This window comes from Canis aureus, chromosome 5 (genome assembly GCF_053574225.1).
Source record: "Canis aureus isolate CA01 chromosome 5, VMU_Caureus_v.1.0, whole genome shotgun sequence".
Lineage (NCBI taxonomy): Eukaryota > Metazoa > Chordata > Mammalia > Carnivora > Canidae > Canis > Canis aureus.
This window is the reverse complement of record NC_135615.1, coordinates 19,576,325-19,594,832: the sequence shown is the minus strand read 5'-3', so window position 1 is coordinate 19,594,832 and position 18,508 is coordinate 19,576,325. Positions and strand designations below refer to the sequence as shown.

General features: G+C 43.8%; 1 protein-coding gene and 1 long non-coding RNA gene across 7 annotated transcripts in view; one reads left to right on the top strand and one right to left on the bottom strand.

The window, feature by feature from the left end:
- Positions 1-3,672: 3,672 nt before the first annotated feature.
- Positions 3,673-7,022, bottom strand: LOC144313775 (uncharacterized). The gene is made up of 2 exons (XR_013379404.1): positions 6,816-7,022; positions 3,673-3,880 (listed from the first exon to the last, which is right to left on the bottom strand). It is a non-coding gene; the product is annotated as an uncharacterized LOC144313775 (long non-coding RNA).
- Positions 7,023-7,714: 692 nt separating this feature from the next.
- Positions 7,715-18,508, top strand: part of CACNB2 (calcium voltage-gated channel auxiliary subunit beta 2) — a 374,487-nt gene continuing 363,693 nt past the window's right edge. For 3 of the 6 annotated variants that reach the window (XM_077897022.1, XM_077897026.1, XM_077897017.1), the window contains exons 1-2: positions 8,236-8,286; positions 17,034-17,126. In XM_077897022.1, coding sequence (XP_077753148.1) covers positions 8,251-8,286; positions 17,034-17,126 — 129 coding nt within the window. In that variant the 5' untranslated portion in view covers positions 8,236-8,250. Of the gene's footprint in view, positions 7,896-8,235; positions 8,287-17,033; positions 17,127-18,508 lie in introns of those variants that run through there. The other 3 variants (XM_077897016.1, XM_077897018.1, XM_077897015.1) reach the window with 3 other exon arrangements.

Sequence of the window (18,508 nt, the reverse complement as noted above, 5' to 3'; positions counted from 1 at the left end):
ATTGGAAGTATACAGAGTATATTCTCTGATTACAATGGAGTCAAACTAAAAATCAAAAGCATAAAAATATCTGGAAAACATCCCATGTACTTGGAACTTCAAGAAGTCCCTTCTATATAACCTTAGGGTGAAATAGGAAATCACAAAGAAAATTAGCAAATATTTTGGATTACATGAAAAGAAAATCAAGCCAGAATCTGTGGATGCAGCTAACTAGGTACTTAAAGGAAAATGTATAATATCAAATGTTTATACTATATATGTATATATGTCTAAATGTTAAATGAAAAAATCTAAACTTTCACCTTAAGAAGCCAGGAAAAAAAAAAAAAGAGAAGAAACAACCCCAAAGCAAGAAGAAGAAACTAAATACAAGGTGCCTGGGTGGTACAGTCAGTTAAACAACTCTTGGTTTTGCTCAGTTTGTGATCTCAAGGTCATAGGCTCGAGCCCCATATCCAGCTTCACGCTCAGTGGGGAGTCTGCTTGAGAGTCTCTCTGCCCCTCCCACTTGTGTGCTCTCTCTCTCAAATAAATAATTTTTTTAAAAAAGGAAGAAAATAGGGAACCCTGGGTGGCGCAGCGGTTTGGCGCCTGCCTTTGGCCCAGGGCGCGATCCTGGAGACCCGGGATCGGATCCCACGTCGGGCTCCCGGTGCATGGAGCCTGCTTCTCCCTCTGCCTGTGTCTCTGCCTCTCTCTCTCTCTCTGTGTGACTATCATAAATAAATAAAGAAAAAAATATTTAAAAAAACAAAAAGCTTACTTGAGAAGATTGATAAAATTGATAAGCCCTTAGCCAGTTTAATCAAGAGGAAAGGAGAGAATGCAAATTATTAATATTGGGAACAAAAAGGGAAATGTCATTGTAGAAACTATAGACATTCAAAAGATAATAAGAAAGTATTTATAACATCTTTATGCCAATAAAGCTGATAAAATAAGATGAAATGGATGAATTTTTTGAAAAATGTGAACTGTCAAGGATCAAGAAGAAATAGATAACCTGAATAGCTCAGTAAACGAAATGAATTAATATTAAAAGCACGGAAAACTCCAGATCCCCTAGTAAATTCATTCAAATATGTATAAAAGCAGTATCCCTAATCTAGATAAATTCTTCCAGAATATAGAATAGGAAGAAATATTTCCCAACACTGGCCCTCACTTTAGGAGGCCAGCATTCCCCCAATATATAAACCAAGATAAGGTAAATTGTACCATAAGAAAGTTAATTTTAAAAGAAAAAAAATGTTTTGTGTAATGAAAGGATCACTAGGCTTGCTAGGTTCAGTATGATTTATCGGAAGACCTAAACAGAAGTTTAAGCAGTCTAAATGCTTATTTCTGCAACTTACAAGAAGTCTGAAAGTAAGCAATTCGGAGCTGGTATTGTGGCTTTGTGGTGCCAACAAGGACCCAAGCACCTTTTCTTCCTCCTGCTCATTGAACTTCAGCATGTGGCTTTTATGTGGTTTCATTGTCTGAAATGTCCACTCGTAGCTTAGCTAGTACATCCACAATCTGGTCAGCTGGAAGGAAGAAGAGGAATAAAAGCCTTTCTCTCCCTTTTATGGATACTTCTCAGAAGTACTTCACCACACTTTGCTTACGGGCTGCAGAACGTAGCCACAGAGCTGCATCTAGAGACAACAGAGACCGGGAAATATAGAGACTTTTATTCTAGCTACCAGTGTGCCCCGCTCAAAACACAGGTTCCACAAAAAAAAAAAAAAAAAAAAAAAAAAGAGGCATAGGCAGCTAGGAATCTCAGCTACGAATAAACTGGCTGCTTTGAATATGGAAATTCAGATGTGTTTTTTGATAATACAGGTCTCATTAATCCATGGTCCTTTGACACATGAGTGTACATGTGCATGTGAATCTCCCATAAAAGAGTTACAATGACTTGGAAAGAAGAAGTGTGAAGGCCCAAAGCCTTGGCCTATAAATGGGACATTCCTAGCAAAAGAATGAGCCCATAGGAGAGAAAACAGTGCAGTAAGTTGGTATTTTTCATTATTAATTGTCTGCCCACCTCATCACCCTCCAACTCTACCTTCTAGCTGTACCGACTTTCTTCATATCCTCATATTCCATCCTCATATTTTTTTGTTTGTTTTGCCTGGTATATATTCCCCTGACCTTTTAAATTCCCTCCCATAATATTTCTCACTCAGACTCATCATATTTTATCTGTGTCTTGCCCACTCCACTACAGTCCAGAAGTACAGGAGCTTTATCTTGTTCAATGCTATTACCCCTATTGCTCTGGATTATAGCAACTGCTTGTGTACACACTTACACACACACACACACACACACACACACCTGGAGTGATAACACTTTTGCTATTCATAGCTATTGGTGAGATCAAGTTTACTTCTAGTAAGTACACTGTTAGAGTTATCATAATGTACAAGCAAAAGAAACGCATAAATCTGTTTCTCTAACCAAAAATCCAGTCTTAACCTGTGTGGTAAAGCTCTTTGAACCAGACAACTGTGTTGAGCTACAACTGAGTCTCGGAGTTGGGGGTTCAGAGTCACGTGGTGAAGTCTTGCCACTCATGAACTATTCAGTTTCCGCTAGCTGGTACTCAAGATCCTTTCTCCTTTTCTTCCGAAGCCAACACCACTGGACTGTGTTTCTCAACTTGTCTTATAGATTTTTCATATGACAAGAGTTCCGGCCAATAACATATAAATGGAAGAGAGGTAGGACACCTTTGAGGTTGGCCAGTAAAAACTTGTGAGCTCCACTACATATCCTCCACCGTCAGTTTTCTTCTTTCTGACCCCACTCAACAACTACAGTGACATTGGAAGCCACATTTTGAATATGATGGATAGTCACTCAAGACTTGGTTTCTAAATGTCAGCATGAAGCAGAACTCCCTCTGATGGTGAACGACCATCCTGGTATCAAAGGAATACATGTCCTGTTCTCTAAATATTTAAGATGTACTTGTTATAGCAATTGGACTTATTCTAGTGAACCCAGGGAACAGTAATATCTTAATTCACAGATGAGGTATATAAATCCTTAGCACAAAGCCTAGCACCTTGTATGTAAATAAAAGTACCAGTTGTTATAACAGGGTTTGGGTGAGAAATAAATAACAAATGAATGTGCTTTATAAACTAAAGTAGTGCTATAGGATATTAGATACTCCAGAGTTCTGTCTCCTAGGTACTTTTAAGAACTCATGAAACTTTATTCTATGAAGCCTTTTCTTTGGAAATGCAATTAAGATTTCCCTGACCTCTTGCACATTTCAGTTGTAACCTTTCACTACACACACACACACACACACACACACTGGATTTGCTTGCATCTTTATACGCTTTTAAATAACAATCTGTAATTCATGACATTCATTTTATAGTGTAAGTTTACAAAAAGCAATGTTAACTTAGTGCAATGTATCATACCAAGTTAGGTCAGTGGCTGATACAGATATATTCTTGTGAAAATGCTATTAATAAAATGGAAAAAAAAAAGAGAAAGATAATACTGTTAATAATGACAGTGCAGACTGTAATGTGATAAAAAATTATTTACTAAGTAAAATGAGAAAATCACACAGGTTGCATATCTGCCCCAGGGAGCTCTTATTGCAAGGCCTTTTTTTTTTTTTTAAGATTTATTTATTTATTCATAAGAGACACAGAGATTTTAAGATTTTATTTATTTATTCATGAGAGACACATAAGAGACACAGAGACATAGGAAGAGGGAGAAGCAGGCTCCATGCAGGGAGCCCAATGCAGGACTTGATCCTGGGACTCTGGGATCACCCCCTGAGCAGAAGGCAGATGCTCAACCGCTGAGCCACCCGGGCATCCCTTGCTCCAAGGTCTTAAACATAGTCACAAATCTGCAAGCGAGAGAGGAATAATTCTAATCATTGTTTTTCCCACTTGGAGAAGAAAAAACCCAACTCTTTTCAACTTCTGGCTTTCTTGGCCAATGTGTCTTAGACCCGTTCTCATTTCAGAGCATTAGTAATGCTCATAATATGCCTGCCCATTACAAGGACTAATGAGCACGCTGAAGTTTACATACAGCTTGAACAAATTAGTCATCTGCATTTGAATGCCTCCACAGACAACTGCACATCCATTATTGCTAGAGTGCATCTGCATAACTTTTAACACTGAAAAGAATTAGGTTTTACTTATTAAATTTTAGCATTTTTCTATCTGTATTTATTCTAACACTGTTTCCTTTTTAAGGTAAGGGTAACATTGCCTTAACATTTTATTTGAAACCTTTAAAAAGTAGACAAGAGTCAGAATGGGTACATTGTATTGTGTTACTGTTCAATACACTAATTAAATTTAAATTAAATTAGCATAGGTTATAAAGAAAGGAGATAATGCTTTCATAGGAATCATGATTTGTCTTATGTCAGAACTTGCCAAGCTGTATGCTATGTCTTAAGACATATGAAGACAGATCATTCATTCATGCAACTTGTGTTTTCAGGCTCCATCTAAGTGCCAGACATCATGCTCAATGCTGGGGACACTAAAATGAGTAAGACACAACTGGTCGTTCTCAACAAACTATGTAGTGGGGGAGAGAAACCTAAAAACAGAGTTCGGTATGATAAATTATACATTGGTTCACACATGAACATTTAATTCAAACTTTACTTGCCCTTTGGCTATAAGTATTATTTAAAATTATTTTCAAGATTGTTTTGCTGTTTTGTGATTTCTTAAAAAATGTGATGGAAGATAAAATTCTGTTTCCCAGATGGTCATAATTGAAAGTGAATGCACAGATAATTAAGTATACTATAAGTAATCACACAGATGTCTTGGGAAAACACTAAGCTTCATCAAACTGGGTGTTTTTAAACACCATTTTAGAATCCTTCCTTCCTTCCTTCCTTCCTTCCTTCCTTCCTTCCTTCCTTCCTTCCTTCCTTCCTTCCTTCCTTCCTTCCTTCCTTCTTCCCTCCCTCCCTCCCTCCCTCCCCTCTTACTTCCTTTCTCCTTCCCTTCCTCCCTCCTTCCCTTCCTTCCTCCCTCCCTTCCTTCCTTCCTCCCTTCCCTCCTCCCTCCCTCCCCTCCTTCCCTTCCTTCCTTCCTTCCTTCCTTCCTTCCTTCCTTCCTTCCTCCCTCCCTCCCTCCCTCCCTCCCTCCCCTTCCTCCCTTTCCTTCCTTCCTCCCTCCCTCCCTCCTTCTCTCCTTCCTTCCTTCCTTTTCCTTCCTCTCTCCCTCCCTCCCTCCCTTCCTTCCCTCTTCCCTTCCCTTCCCTTCCCTTCCCTCCCTCCCTTCCTTCCTCCCTCCCTTCCTTCCTTCCTCCTTTCCCTCCTCCCTCCCTCCCCTCCCTCCCTTCCTTCCTTCCTTCCTTCCTTCCTTCCTTCCTTCCTTCCTTCCTTCCTCCCTCCCCTTCCTCCCTTTCCTTCCTTCCTCCCTCCCTCCCTCCTTCTCTCCTTCCTTCCTCCTTCTCTCCTTCCTTCCTTCCTTCCTTCCTTCCTTCCTTCCTTCCTTCCTTTTCCTTCCTCTCTCCCTCCCTCCCTTCCTTCCCTCTTCCCTTCCTTCCCTCTTCCCTTCCCTTCCCTCCCTCCCTCCCTCCCTCCCTTCCCTCCCTCCCTCCCTCCCTCCCTCCCTCCCTCCCTTCCTTCCTTCCTTCCTTCCTTCCTTCCTTCCCTTCCTCCCTTCCTTCCTTCCACCACAATATGTATTGATTGGTTTCTAAGCGCTTACTAACTAGACTTTAAGCCCCGATAGACCTAGTTTCTGTTGTCTGTATTCTCCCAGTGGCACACAGTAGAGTCACACTTTATGGGCTGACTATTGAGAGAACATAGGGCAACTTGCCAGATGCTAAAGGTACCCTGATGAATATGAGTGGCTCCTACCCACACACAGCTTCCAGTCTAACAGAAAACTAGACTTCATGTTATCCCTGAACTTTGAACACTCTTTCAAGATAACTGAACAGTTTTGTTAAATGAGTAGACCTAGGAGGGTGTATACCTTACCAGATGATGAAGCTACAATGGACAGACAGCAAGTCCAAAACTTTGCATACAATTTCTTTTGCATTACCTTTTGCATATACATGCCCGCATATACACATGAGCACATATAAAAACGCTGCTGTGTTCTCCCCCTCCAAATCTTAGCCGGGGTTTGGGGAAGGCTCCCAGCCACTGCTGCAAAACAGAGGGTGCCCTCTCCCTCTACTCAACCAAATCCTAACCAACAGCCTCCCCGCTTCCCAGTCTGTCCTTTTTCAAAACGTCACATTATTATTATTTACCAATATTTCAGTGCTTCTAACTGACATTCACTAGCAATTTAAATAAAAGTGACCATTTGAACAACAAAGATTAAGAGAATCAGTGACACTGTGGATCTGCCTAAAAATTTTTAACGTACCCCACCCAACCTGTTGTTTCAGCCTAAAATCAGTGTATGACGGGGATAGGCTTATACTATGTCTATCTTTGAGAGGAGCGAGTACAGTGTCCCACAATAATTTAATACACCAAGGCAAGGGCAGCCCAGGTGGCTTGGCGGCTTAGCGCCGCCTTCAGCCCAGGGCCTGATCCTGGAGACCCGGAATCGAGTCTCACGTCGGGCTCCCTGCATGGAGCCTGCTTCTGCCTCTGCCTGTGTCTCTGCCTCTCTCTCTCTCCTCTCTGTGTTTCTCATGAATAAATAAATAAAATCTTAAAAAAAATTATATACCATGGCAAAATAGAAAAGGGAGGTGAAACCTAGAGGAGTAAACTTGTGTATGCACATTTCAGCACCCAACCCCGCAGAGGCTGTACTGTTACAGAACAATACCGATGCCTGGAAGGCTCGCTGGAACCAGACGCATCCTCCCTCTACCGGGCAACGAGCCTCGGCCGGAGTATCCACACGGAGTGCTGTTGCAGCGACAAGTTGTTGCTACATGCACTACACCCTCTTTACCAGGAATTCAAGGTAGTAGAGAGGTGCTTATTTTGTCCCAAACGTGATAGCAAGACTCGTCTACTTTGCAGGAAAAAAAAAAAAAAAAAAAAAGTAGAGGAAAGCAGGGCTGCTTGGCAGAGGGAAGACACACAGGGGTCGGGAAGGGAACCTCGGGGCTGGGGCTGGGGCTGGGGGGGGCGGGGCCTGCAGCTGGCGGTGGAGGCGGCGGCGGGCTCGGGCGGGACCGCGCCCCCCGGGTCGCCGGGGTCGCCGGGGTCGCGCGGGCCGGGTCTGCTGGGCCGCCCGCCGCCGCCCGAGGCCTCCGCCGCAGCCCGGGAGCCCGCGCCATCCGCGCTCCGGGCCGCGAGGTGGCTTCCCGGGCGCCAGGCCTCGCTCTCGCGGCTTTGAAAAGTTTCCAGCGCGCGTGCCACGGCGGCGGGCGGCGGCTGGGCCGGAGCCCACGCGGCCCGCGCCCCCCGCGGGGAACTTCGCGGCGCTCGGCCGCCCTGTCACTCTCGCTTTCCGACGCGCCTCCCCCCGGGCTCGCGCGCCCCGAGCCCCCGCCCCCGCCCCCCGCCCCTCCCGCGGGGACCTTCCCGGGCGCCCGCCGCTCGCGTCCCCGCCGCCCCGCGCTCCGCCCGCCCCGCCCCGCCCCGCGCCCCCCGCGCCCGCGCCCGCGCCCCGCGCCCCGCGCCTCGCCTCCCAAGCCCGCCCGGCGGCGTCCCGCGCCCGGAGAGCGGCCCCCGGAGCGGGCAGCGGGGCGCGGGGGGCGGGGAGCGGAGGGGAGGAGGGGACCCGCCGCCAGGGGCCGGCTGCTAGCTTCCAGCCGACTTTTCGCCAATGGTCCAGAGCGACATGTCCAAGTCGCCTCCCACAGCGGCGGCGGCGGCGGCGGCGGCGGCGCAGGAGATCCCGATGGAGCTGCTGGAGAGCGCGGCGCCCGCGGGGGCGCTCGGAGCGGCCGCACAGGTAGCCGGGGCCGCGCCTGCTCCTTCTTTGTGAGCCGCGGGGGCGCCGACCCCCTCCCCCTCCCCCTCCCCCTCCCCCCTTCTCCTCCGCTGCGATCCCTCGCCTCGCCTCGCCTCGCCTCGCCTGGTGCCCCCGACCCCACCTCGCCCGCGGCCGCCCACTCTCCTCTCCCCGCGCCGGGGACCCTGCCCTCGTCGCCGGTCCCCCCGCTCTCCTGCGGCTTCCATCTTTCTCCGCTTCCGAAAAGCAAGTGGGAAGGGGCGGGGGAGACCCGCCGGGGCTCAGAGGCGGCCCCCGGGAGGGCGCCCGCTCAGCGCCCCCCTCGCCCCTTCCCGGGAGAGGCACATGGAGAGACATGAACCAGGCGAGCGGACTGGACCTGCTCAGGATCGTGAGTCGGGGCGGGCGGGAGGGGCTCGGCGCGCACGCCCACCCTGGGGGCGAGTGGGAGCCGGGCTGGGCGGGGGGCGCCACGCTGCGCCGCGGCCCGCACCCCCGCCCTCCGCACCTGGGCGTCCCGCCGCCTGGACGGCCGCGCTGCCCTCGCCTCTCGCCGCCGCTCGCCCGCGCCCCTCGCTCCTCGCCCTGCAGCCCGCGAGCCGGGGGCGCCAAAGTTTGTCCGTGCCCCCCCCCCCCCCCCCCCCCGCCCCGGAGCGCTGGCCAGGTCCAGACAGCTCGGGACCACCTTCCCGGCGACGGGTGCTAGCGGGTTCGCGGCTCCTGGTGAAACAGGAGATGCCGGTCTAGGCGTTGGGCGATGATAAGGTGGCGGCTTTTACGTAAGGCTTTGGCAGGTACAGTTTGGATTACAGACGCCTCCAGGTCTCCGCGGTAAGGAGCCTCTCAACTTTTATCCTGGCAGGGCAAGGACTCCAGACTCCCGGCTGCGGGGCTGCGGGGCTGCGGGGCTGCGGGGCTGCGGGGCGAGGGCTGGGAAGAAAGAGGTTAGGGCTCTATTGCAAGCATCATTTTGGGAAAAAAAAAAAAAATCTCTCTCCTTTGCGATATGGGCTTGTTGATTTCATACCTGTATTTGCTGGATTGTAAATGGGGGTGGTTACGTATTTCTGTATTTACAAAAAAAAAAAAACCTTATAAATGTGTTATTTTATATTTATATATGCTCAACAGATAGCGGAGTATTTGCTGTAGCAATGGGTGCGAGAGTAGGATTCCCTAATAAAGGTTGCCAATATCTTGTTGCCTTTCTTGTTTTGGTAGGGGATGGAAATGGACTGCTCCAGATATTTTGATACTGTTAATAATAATGGTCATTCCAGCGGCATAATCATGGAGCTTTAGTGAGTTTTTTTTTTTTTTTTTTTGACCACTGGGAAATAACCTTGCTAACTTAAAATACATAATTCACCTTGATTTGAGATGGAGGAAAAATGTAGAAACCAACAAGTTGTGTAATCAGAAACCCATTTCTTTCAGTAGGACAGTTAGATTTTAGTCGGCCTTGGGCTGTTTGGCTGCTGAGCCAGAGGGAGGACATGTAACTAACCACCTACATTTCCATCTAGTTTCTGCCAGGGGACCTGAATTCTTACCAGCACATGTCACGTTTGTTCTAGACTCCTGATTTTATCTAGACACTTAATCAGGTTAGATGAGAGGAGAAATGTACTTAGAGAACTCAGTTATTCCAGGATGAAGGTCTTGACTTTTGATAGAAGAAAAGACTTTGAGACCCTTTCTTTTCCCCCTTTGATCTTCCTTCCTTTGGGGATTTTTTTGTTTTTTTAAATTTTTATTCTTCTGATAAAAACAGTTCCTGAATTCCTGGTGATGAAAGTTAAGCCGACAGAAAGTGTGACTGCAATTAGATAAGAAATACTTCATTCACGTAGTGATTTATGTCATTAAATGCAAACCAACAAATATTTGTTGTTAACTGCAGTGTGGAAATGATTCAGATGTGAGGAGACAGCGCTGCTGCCTTCAAAGCACTGATATTCCGGTGGCTGCAAGTGTGACAGACAAATGACAGTTGTGTGGTAGAGGACTATAGGGGAAGTACTGGTTTCTGGGGAGTAAAGATCACAGACATTCTATACGGAGTAATCTCTAAGGGCTTCGTGGAAGAGGGGGCTTTCGAGAAAAGATTCCAAGGATGGGTGAGATTTGATCCGAGATTGTCAGAGAGATGGTGGAAGCCATATAGGAAGCAAAGTCACGGAAGTTGTAAGTCTTCTATTTATCACGTGTAGCTTGAAGAGGGTGTGGAAAGGTACGGATAGGGCATAGTTAGATGTAAGACCGACAAAACAATTTGAGGCCACATCTTGGAGGCGTTGGAACCTGGGTGTAATGAATGATCGGGAACCACGAAAGGGGTTCAACCAAAGAGTTATGTAACAGCTCATTCAGAAGATTCACCTGGGAATGTTCTGGAAGGTATTTTAGAGTTTCAGGAGTGCAGAGGTGGAGCTGCCAGACGGGAGATTGGTATAGCAGTTTGGACAAGAGATAACAAGGCCTAAACTAAAGGGAGAGGCAAGATAATGGATATGACAGGCCCGTGCATGGGACACTTCAAAGACTCAATGGACGGGAACTGGCAAGTGAGTGCATAAATACACGAGAGACAGGAAAAGGGGAGGAAAGGCTATTATAAGCAGGTTAGAGGTATAAATATTCAGCTGCACCCGCATCCATCTCCTTGCTTGCTCTACCTTCCAAAAATGAAAGCAGTTTTCCTTGAATTGTGTTTATATCACTTTGATTATTGAGGGAAACGTTGCCGTGTTTATTTTATATCTAATAAATCATGGCATCATAGGGCTGTGAGAGCTTGGCAAAGGCATCTATTCCATCTCTCTGGGCAGGACAGGATAGCAGTGACAGGACAGCAGTAAAACCGCCTGAAAAGTGGGGCCGTCTCAGGAACATCCCCCCCCCTTTTTTTTGTGATACTGAGTAATAGTAAATCTACTTAGAAATGACATTTTCCCTTGCAAATGCTGTCTCGGAGCAATCGTTGGTTTTAAGAATCTGCTCTGTTTTACCTCTGGATTTGATTACTAGTTCTGTTTGAACAAAGCAAACGATGTAGAGTCACAGACGGCTCATTTTCCTTTTTGAGGTTACTAATCCTGCCTAGAGATAGGGCACCCTCCTACATTTCAGCGCCTTCCCTCCAGCACACGGTCATAAACAACATGAATATATTTCCTACGTGAGAGGCGAGTTGGCAACCTAACCACAGATTCTTGTAAGTTCTGATTTAAGCAGATTACATTGCTTTTTAGGTAACCTGCTGATCAGCTTCAGGGCAAACTTGGACACAGTCTCCCGCCAAAGTCAGGCCGCTAGTTTAATATTCCACCTCCAAAGCTTCAAATCTGCATCGTCCACTAGTGTAGCCACTAGCCACGTGTCGCCTGAACGGAGATGTGCTGTGCGTGTAAAAAACACACCGAATTTCGAAGACTCGATGTGAAATAATGAGAATACACGACTTGCCTTTGATGATTCTTATACTGAGGATAGGTTGCCGTGATAACATTTTGGACACGTTGGTTTAAATCCAATATAGGCTTGCGATTAGTTTCACTTGTTGCTGTTTCCCTCTGTAATGTGGCTAAGAGAACATTTCAGTGACATGTGGCCTGCATTATATTTCTGTTGGACTCGTTAGTCTGAATTATGGCCCTGGGAAATCTCTGGGGAGCCGAATTGACGGTGATCAGAGGCCGGGTGGATGGGAGGCAGGTGGAAGGGATGGAGAATAAGGATGGAGACGCAGGAGGAGATGGGCAAGACACAACAGCAGTATCTCAGCACTTTAGGCCTCCAAGAGATTGTAACCAGCACCTCTAACCACACCTGAAAATGAACAGACAGTAACCAGAGGTCCTGTTTGTTTTGCTCCTAGCAACAGAACCCAGCTGGTTCCACCCCAGCTGAGTTTGCCAGATGCTTTTCAAGCATGTCGTAGTAATACAGCCTGGTAATGGCAGCAACACCCTGAATCCCTGTAGCAAAGGAGCTTTATCTAAAAAGAGCAGCAGCGGTTCTCCTGTGACTACTGAGCCACGTCAGTACGGTTTTCCAGAAACACTTGTAGGTCAGAGGGCCAGCTCAGTCGTTTGCAGTCTCCAACTATGCTCATCATGGGTCTTGTGTTTTGTTCAAACCTTCACCCCACCACCTTGCTCTTGAACGGTATTTTTGTTCTGGTGTTGCATGGGAGAAATCTGAAAGCATGCCAATCAGAATTTCTGAGTGGGTTTTCAAATGCGAAGTGTACTATCTGATTGAGTGATGTGAGGTTTTTGGTTGGCTTGATGTCTCTTTTCTTTTTGTCTTTTCCTGTAGCATCAAGATCTAGCTTACCTGTTTGCTGGATTTAATTCCGTTGAATTATACAGCTATGTAGCTGTGGTCCTTTCAAGAAAAGCTGAGCAAAATGCATTAACCCTGGAGGGGGTGGTGGCACTCTTTAATTTGTGATTGCGGCCCATATCCTATGGTGCAGATAATACATAGCAGACACTTACCTGCAGTTACGAGGAGTTAGAATTAGTTACGACACCACCACAAGTAACTAAGTCTGTCTTAGAGTTCTTTCCAGGCCTGTCTGGAGGTAGCTTATGAAGAAGGCAAGGTTGGGCCTTCCTTCTCTACCCCTAGGCCTGCACAAGAGTTCTATTTATGCTGCCTCTGGATTCCTTTCTGCTTTTGTGTAAACTGATCCATATTGAAAAGAACTCATGTCCTACCCCCCTTTTCCTGGGGAGGTACTCTCAATTACTTCACTCTGAGTAACGAATTTGACAACCCCCCATTCAGACTGAGCTATCAGTAAATGAGATTTAATGTCTGATTTCTCTATGGATCGTTCTGGCTTCGTTTGTCTGGAATTCAAAGGGATAAATATCAATGAATGCTAATCGAGAGGGATGGAAACTAATTTCAAGTATCAGCATTATGCTCACGGAGAGCAGTTTGTAGGGAGAACTGTCGCCCTATCTATCAACCACAGAAGTGGCATCGTTCTTGAAGCTGTCCCCAGGGTCTGCCAAGCCAACTCTGTGTGCAGGGCTGGGCTCAAATCTCCAGTTGACTGACAACTTCTAAAATTAATTACTGTTGTCAATTTCAATCATATAGAAATTAGATTTCAAGTACCTGTGAAATCCGAACACTTGTTTGCTGATTTGAAAACTACAGTCCAATTTCAAGTTACTCAGTATCAGGGAAGACATTCATTTACACGAAGCTGATATTTAACATCACAAGGCAAGTTGGATATCATTTTAATAAGTCACTTGTGTATCTGTGGAAATTTCTTAAAAATTTTTTTCTAGCTTCTGAAACCTGACTTAGCTTTGTCGATGTTTTAGGAGAGGTAAAAGACTTTCGGTTTACAGTTTTCTTTTTCTCGTTTTTGCTACAGTGGCATAATTTGTTTTCATGAAGCTTTATATAACTAATAGGAAATAAATAGAAATTAGTGGCTTTTCAGACTGTGCTCCAAGGGCTTAGGGGTCTGCATGTATCCAGCAGAGTATCATGGGTTACGCTTTGCACTCTGGCCAAACCCAAACTCTCTTTCTCCTCTGCCTTTTACTAACTTGAAATCTGGATGACTCTGATTGTGAACCGTTTCATATATTGGGTGTTCATATAATTAGTGTTGCTAAAAGAAATAGAAAAACCACTGGTCCCAAAAGCTGCATTTGAAGTAGCCCCTGAACTAAGAAAACTATACTTTGTTTCCAAATTGAGTCAAGTAAATATTTGAATAATTAATCTTTCCTGTCTTTTTCCATTTTGGGGAAGATTTGGCCTTTATTTTCTCTTTCTTTCTTTCTTCATTTCTTCCTTTCTTCCTTTCTTTTAAATTGCTGCAGATGAAACACTCTAGTTCTCATTTTCAAGGATTTAGAATAACTAAAGAACAGTAATTCCAGCAAGATGGACTTAATTTTAAATATGCATTGGATCAAAGGAAACTTTGTTTTGTAATGGTAGTATAAATTTTCACTAACATTTTTTAAAGTACATTGAAGTGGACTGTATTAGCTTTCTAAAAATTGCTTTAGTTTTTTCCCCTTGATCTTGCATATCATTATAAAAAAACATTAAAAATTTAAAAAGGAGACTATAGAAGAGAAATGACTGCTGAAATGAAGAAGAAAACAGATTAGAGGTGTAATTAAGCTTATCTATTTATTTTAGCTTTTAATAAATAATGAATAAGGATTTGCTACAACACTATTAAGACATGAACAAGTTAATACTCTGAGTAAAGCATTCCCCATAAATTTAAGTGATTAAAGGAGAGTATATTTTTTTCCAAAATTATCACCAGTTGGCGTGGGAGTCAGCCATAGTTTTCTTTTTCTTTTATTTTTCAACGTGCAAACTGTACCTTAATATAGTTGAAAACTGTGATAATCTAACATATTACATATGTTATATAGTATATACCTATATATGTAGGTATATGTTGCACAAGTAGCTAAGTGCACCTGAAGTAATGTTTATGAATAGTATTCCTAAGGGCCTGGAAAAATTAACATATATTTAAAACTAAACACTTTTAAATGTGTCTAATTTCTTGCCGAGAACAGTCTCCTCCTCTGGGACTGAATGTCTTAAATATTGTGTGGTTTACACAGTGCCTATTGTGCGTCTGTGAGCAGCCACGAGAAAACTTACACACCAAAGCAGCTGAATAGTAAAACATTTTTTGTCATGAAAAATCTGAAGCAAATGACAAGGATAGAATTTCAGAGTATATTTCCACTCATTTCGAAATGGTACTAGGAGGACACATCATGATGGAGTAAGATTATATTTTGTCTTTGTTCTCAAAGATAATTTATGCTCTTCATGAAGAAAAATGGTATTTTTTTTTTTTTTTTTTTAAAGAAAAATAGTGTGTTTAACAAAGGTTTGCCCCCCCTTCCCTAAGAAACATGTTAGGCCTTAAAAAATGCTTTCAAGCGTAATAAGTCTTTATCCGTGTGCAGTAATATAAACAATGTTTTTAATTTTAAAGAACTTATCATGCTTTATTTTCGTGTTCTTAGGCTTTGGAAGACACTTCTGTCCAAACCTTTATATAATAATTGGAAAAGGAAGAACGCTCTTGAAAGAATGTTATTTTTCAACAGTTTACTGAATAATGTTTACATAAGTAAGAAGAATAAGCTGCTAAGTGAGGAGAACCTTGTATAATACACTGTGAAAGCCCAGCCTAGGTTGTCTTTCCTTTTATGAAGTTGAGAGTTAATTAAATGCCATGGAAACACATTTGTATTCTATAAATCCCGTAGATACTTGAAAGAGAACAAACATGGTCAAGAAAAATTTTTGCTTTAAGATTATACCAGCCTCTCACTGATTGCAAAGTCATCTAAGTTACTCATAACACAAATGTTTGTAATAGATCTTCGTTTGCCTAAGTGCTACATATACTATGGTTTATAAGATATTTCTTTTTTTAAAATGAAAACCATATGTGTATATCAATATAACAAAGTAGTATTTTCAAAACCTGAACAGAGTGATTTAAAAAAAGTAAACTTTCATAAATGCTGATAATCGAATGAAATCCATTTGAGCTTAATCATTCTAAATGTGTTACATACTTCACCCCAATTTTGCCCCACTCTTCCAATCTTCCCACACTTCCAACGTGGATATTACTTTAAAAAATATTATTCTGAGCCCTTATCATATGCTAGGTCTTATACCGAAGGCTATAAATCTGTTATTTCATTTATCCTTAACCCTGTGAGGTAAGCAGTAATATCCCCATTTTAAGGATGAGAAGACTAGTGTTTGGAACCGTTAAAGCATTTGCCCGTGGTCTGCTGTAGCAGGGTTCCAACCCGTGGACATTGAACTGTAAAGCTCAGCGTCGAGCTATTTTTCAATCATATGTTAATGTTAAATATTTGCAACAACTCTGTCTATGCCTGGAATTAAACAGAGATTGATGCGTTGTTTGTTCATTGTGCTCTGAATGTAAACCGTAGATATAATAGAAAAAGCAAGTTCATTTGCATATATGTTCATGCTTGGCTCAGTCCTGTTATTGAAGCAGATTGTCTTACTTTAAACATCTTTTCTTGAATGCTTGTCTCAATTATTGTTATTATTCTATCAGATTTATTTTTCTTGCATTCTAAGCAAAATCACTAAGTGGTTAAAAAGCCAGATTCTCATATCACGTTCAAACAGTACAACAATGGGCCAGAGATTTTTACGAGGTGTTGTAATTTCATTGCATTCACTGCTACTTACATAGCTCTTTCACCACTTCTGAGAGCAATCTCTAGATTCATGCAATCATATGAGGAATTGGCACGCTTCATACATGTTCCATCTAGACCCATGTATACATGTATATATACATATACCTAGGTCTATGTATACAAATATATATATATTTCAAGGCAATCAGAATTCATACTATACAATGTTCTTCAGCTACCATATGCAGTTCTTACAAGTACCTATGGGATTACAAATTAGAACATGAAAAAAAAAGCGGTGTGCCCAGGTGGCTCAGTTGGTTAAGCATCTGCCTTCAACTCAGGTCATGATCCCCAGGGTCCTGAGATCGAGCCCTGAATTGGACTCCCTGCTCAGCGAGGAGTCTGCTTCTCCCTCTCCCTCTCCTCCCCTCTGCTCATGTTCCTTCTTTCACTCAAATAAATAAAATATTTGAAAACAACGACGACATGGAAATAAAAAAAGCAAATATGAAGGCCCGGCGGCACTGGGAACAGCATTTCATTACACACGAATCTGTTGCATTCATGCTATCCAAGAAGCTTTGACACATTACCTTTTCTCTCACCTTACCACTGCAGCTCTGGTCTCTCCTGCACTGAAATGCTTGCTTTTAAATGTTTTATCTTTAGTGGCTTTGCCTCTTGATGACCGATAGGCTAACAGATAGCAGAAGTTGTTTTAATTCATGAGTTATTAACTCCTTTGTTTAGAAACCTTTTCTCCCCTATAAACTGGCTATTCTGACATAAATATTTGTGATTCCAGTAATAATAATTTTCATACAACGTTCCTAAGATGGCAATTTATGTTTTGGTTTTTGACCTCCTTCTAGAAGTGGGCCTAGATTTCTCATTTGTCTTTTTTCTTTCTTTTTTGTAGTCATATGGAAAAGGAGCCAGAAGGAAAAACAGATTTAAAGGATCTGATGGGAGCACTTCCTCTGACACTACCTCAAATAGTTTTGTTCGTCAGGTAAGAGAGCTTTTCAATTTCTGGTTTGGAGAAGTATATTCAAATGATTTTAGTTTTCATTTTTTTTAAGGTGATTTTATACCATTATCCTGCAGATTCATGTGGCATTATTGTACCTACTTGTAGTTGAAGTGAATAGTGTGCAGTTTCGTGGGATAATTAAAATATTTGAATCTTAAGTAAGACCGTGTAATAATTGCACCCTTTTCTGGCAAGTGGGGACTGCCAGGAGAAAGGATTTCTTTATAACAGAATGAGTGAGCTCCAGCAAAAATGATTACAGATTTGGGGTTTTTTCTGGCTGGGAGAGAGGGCATCTCAATGGGTATCCGTATTTCCAGCTATGAAGTTGAAATACTGGTGTTCTTCTCACTTGAGCTTTCTTCTTCCCTCTTGGGGTGTGGATTGCAAAAGAGGAAATCGCTCTGGGTCTTGGAATGAGTGAGGCTACTCAGGTTAAATAAAGCACGTGATATCTTTGAGGAATAATTTAAACCGCCTTTGGGGACGTAGCCTTTATTCTGGGTAGTATGTGGTGTGTTCCTGTCCGGCAGTTTGCACCTGTCCCCCAAACAGTCAGCGTGAGCATCTTCAACATATAAACACTTGAAGGGATTTGGTCAGAGCAAGAACACAGGCAACTGATTCCTGAGGAGAGTAGGTTATGTGTCTAAAGTCTTGTCAAGGATAGGGGTGTATCTTCATCTAACCCTTCTCAGTGGAGGAGATACTGGGCAGGACAGTGGTAGACAGAACCTGCTTCCATGGCTGAGGGACTCCCAGTTTCTAACTCCTAGGCCCAGAAGTAGGGTGTTGGTGGCAGTTCCTTCCCCCAAGCAATGGTGGTCAACCAGAAAAGCTGCTCCATTTCTCTTAGTTGCCACTTCCATTGTTCCTTGCATCCTCCACACCTCACCTCATAGCAGTTCCTTAGTAGCAGTTGAGCTTGAATTTGTTCACCTGCTCTGCCAGGGGGGCTTCTGGTCTTCGCTGGTTGCTGCCTCCTTACACTTTCCTGACACCAACAAAGGATGATCCCTCTCCAGCTGCCAGCAATCACCTTGCAATGTCAAGTATGCCAAAGGTATGTCTGAGTAACATAAGGCAACTGGAAAAATCTTGCCTCTGGTCTGTGCCAATTAAGAATTGTTTCAGTCGCAGGAAGTTAGGAAAGGAGTCGGTGAAGAAAGAATGGAACTATTTTGCTAAGAACCATTTAGAAAGAGAAAAGAAGATGGAGCCAAGCAAGGCCCAGCCCTAGAGCTGTGTTTTTGTGGTGTCAGAAGGAGCTGGGAAGGGTAGAAGAGGAGCCAAAGGTGTGTGCGTTGGCCTGATGTCATCGTGGGCAGAATTTGGACGTCATGGTCCTGAGAATGAATGAA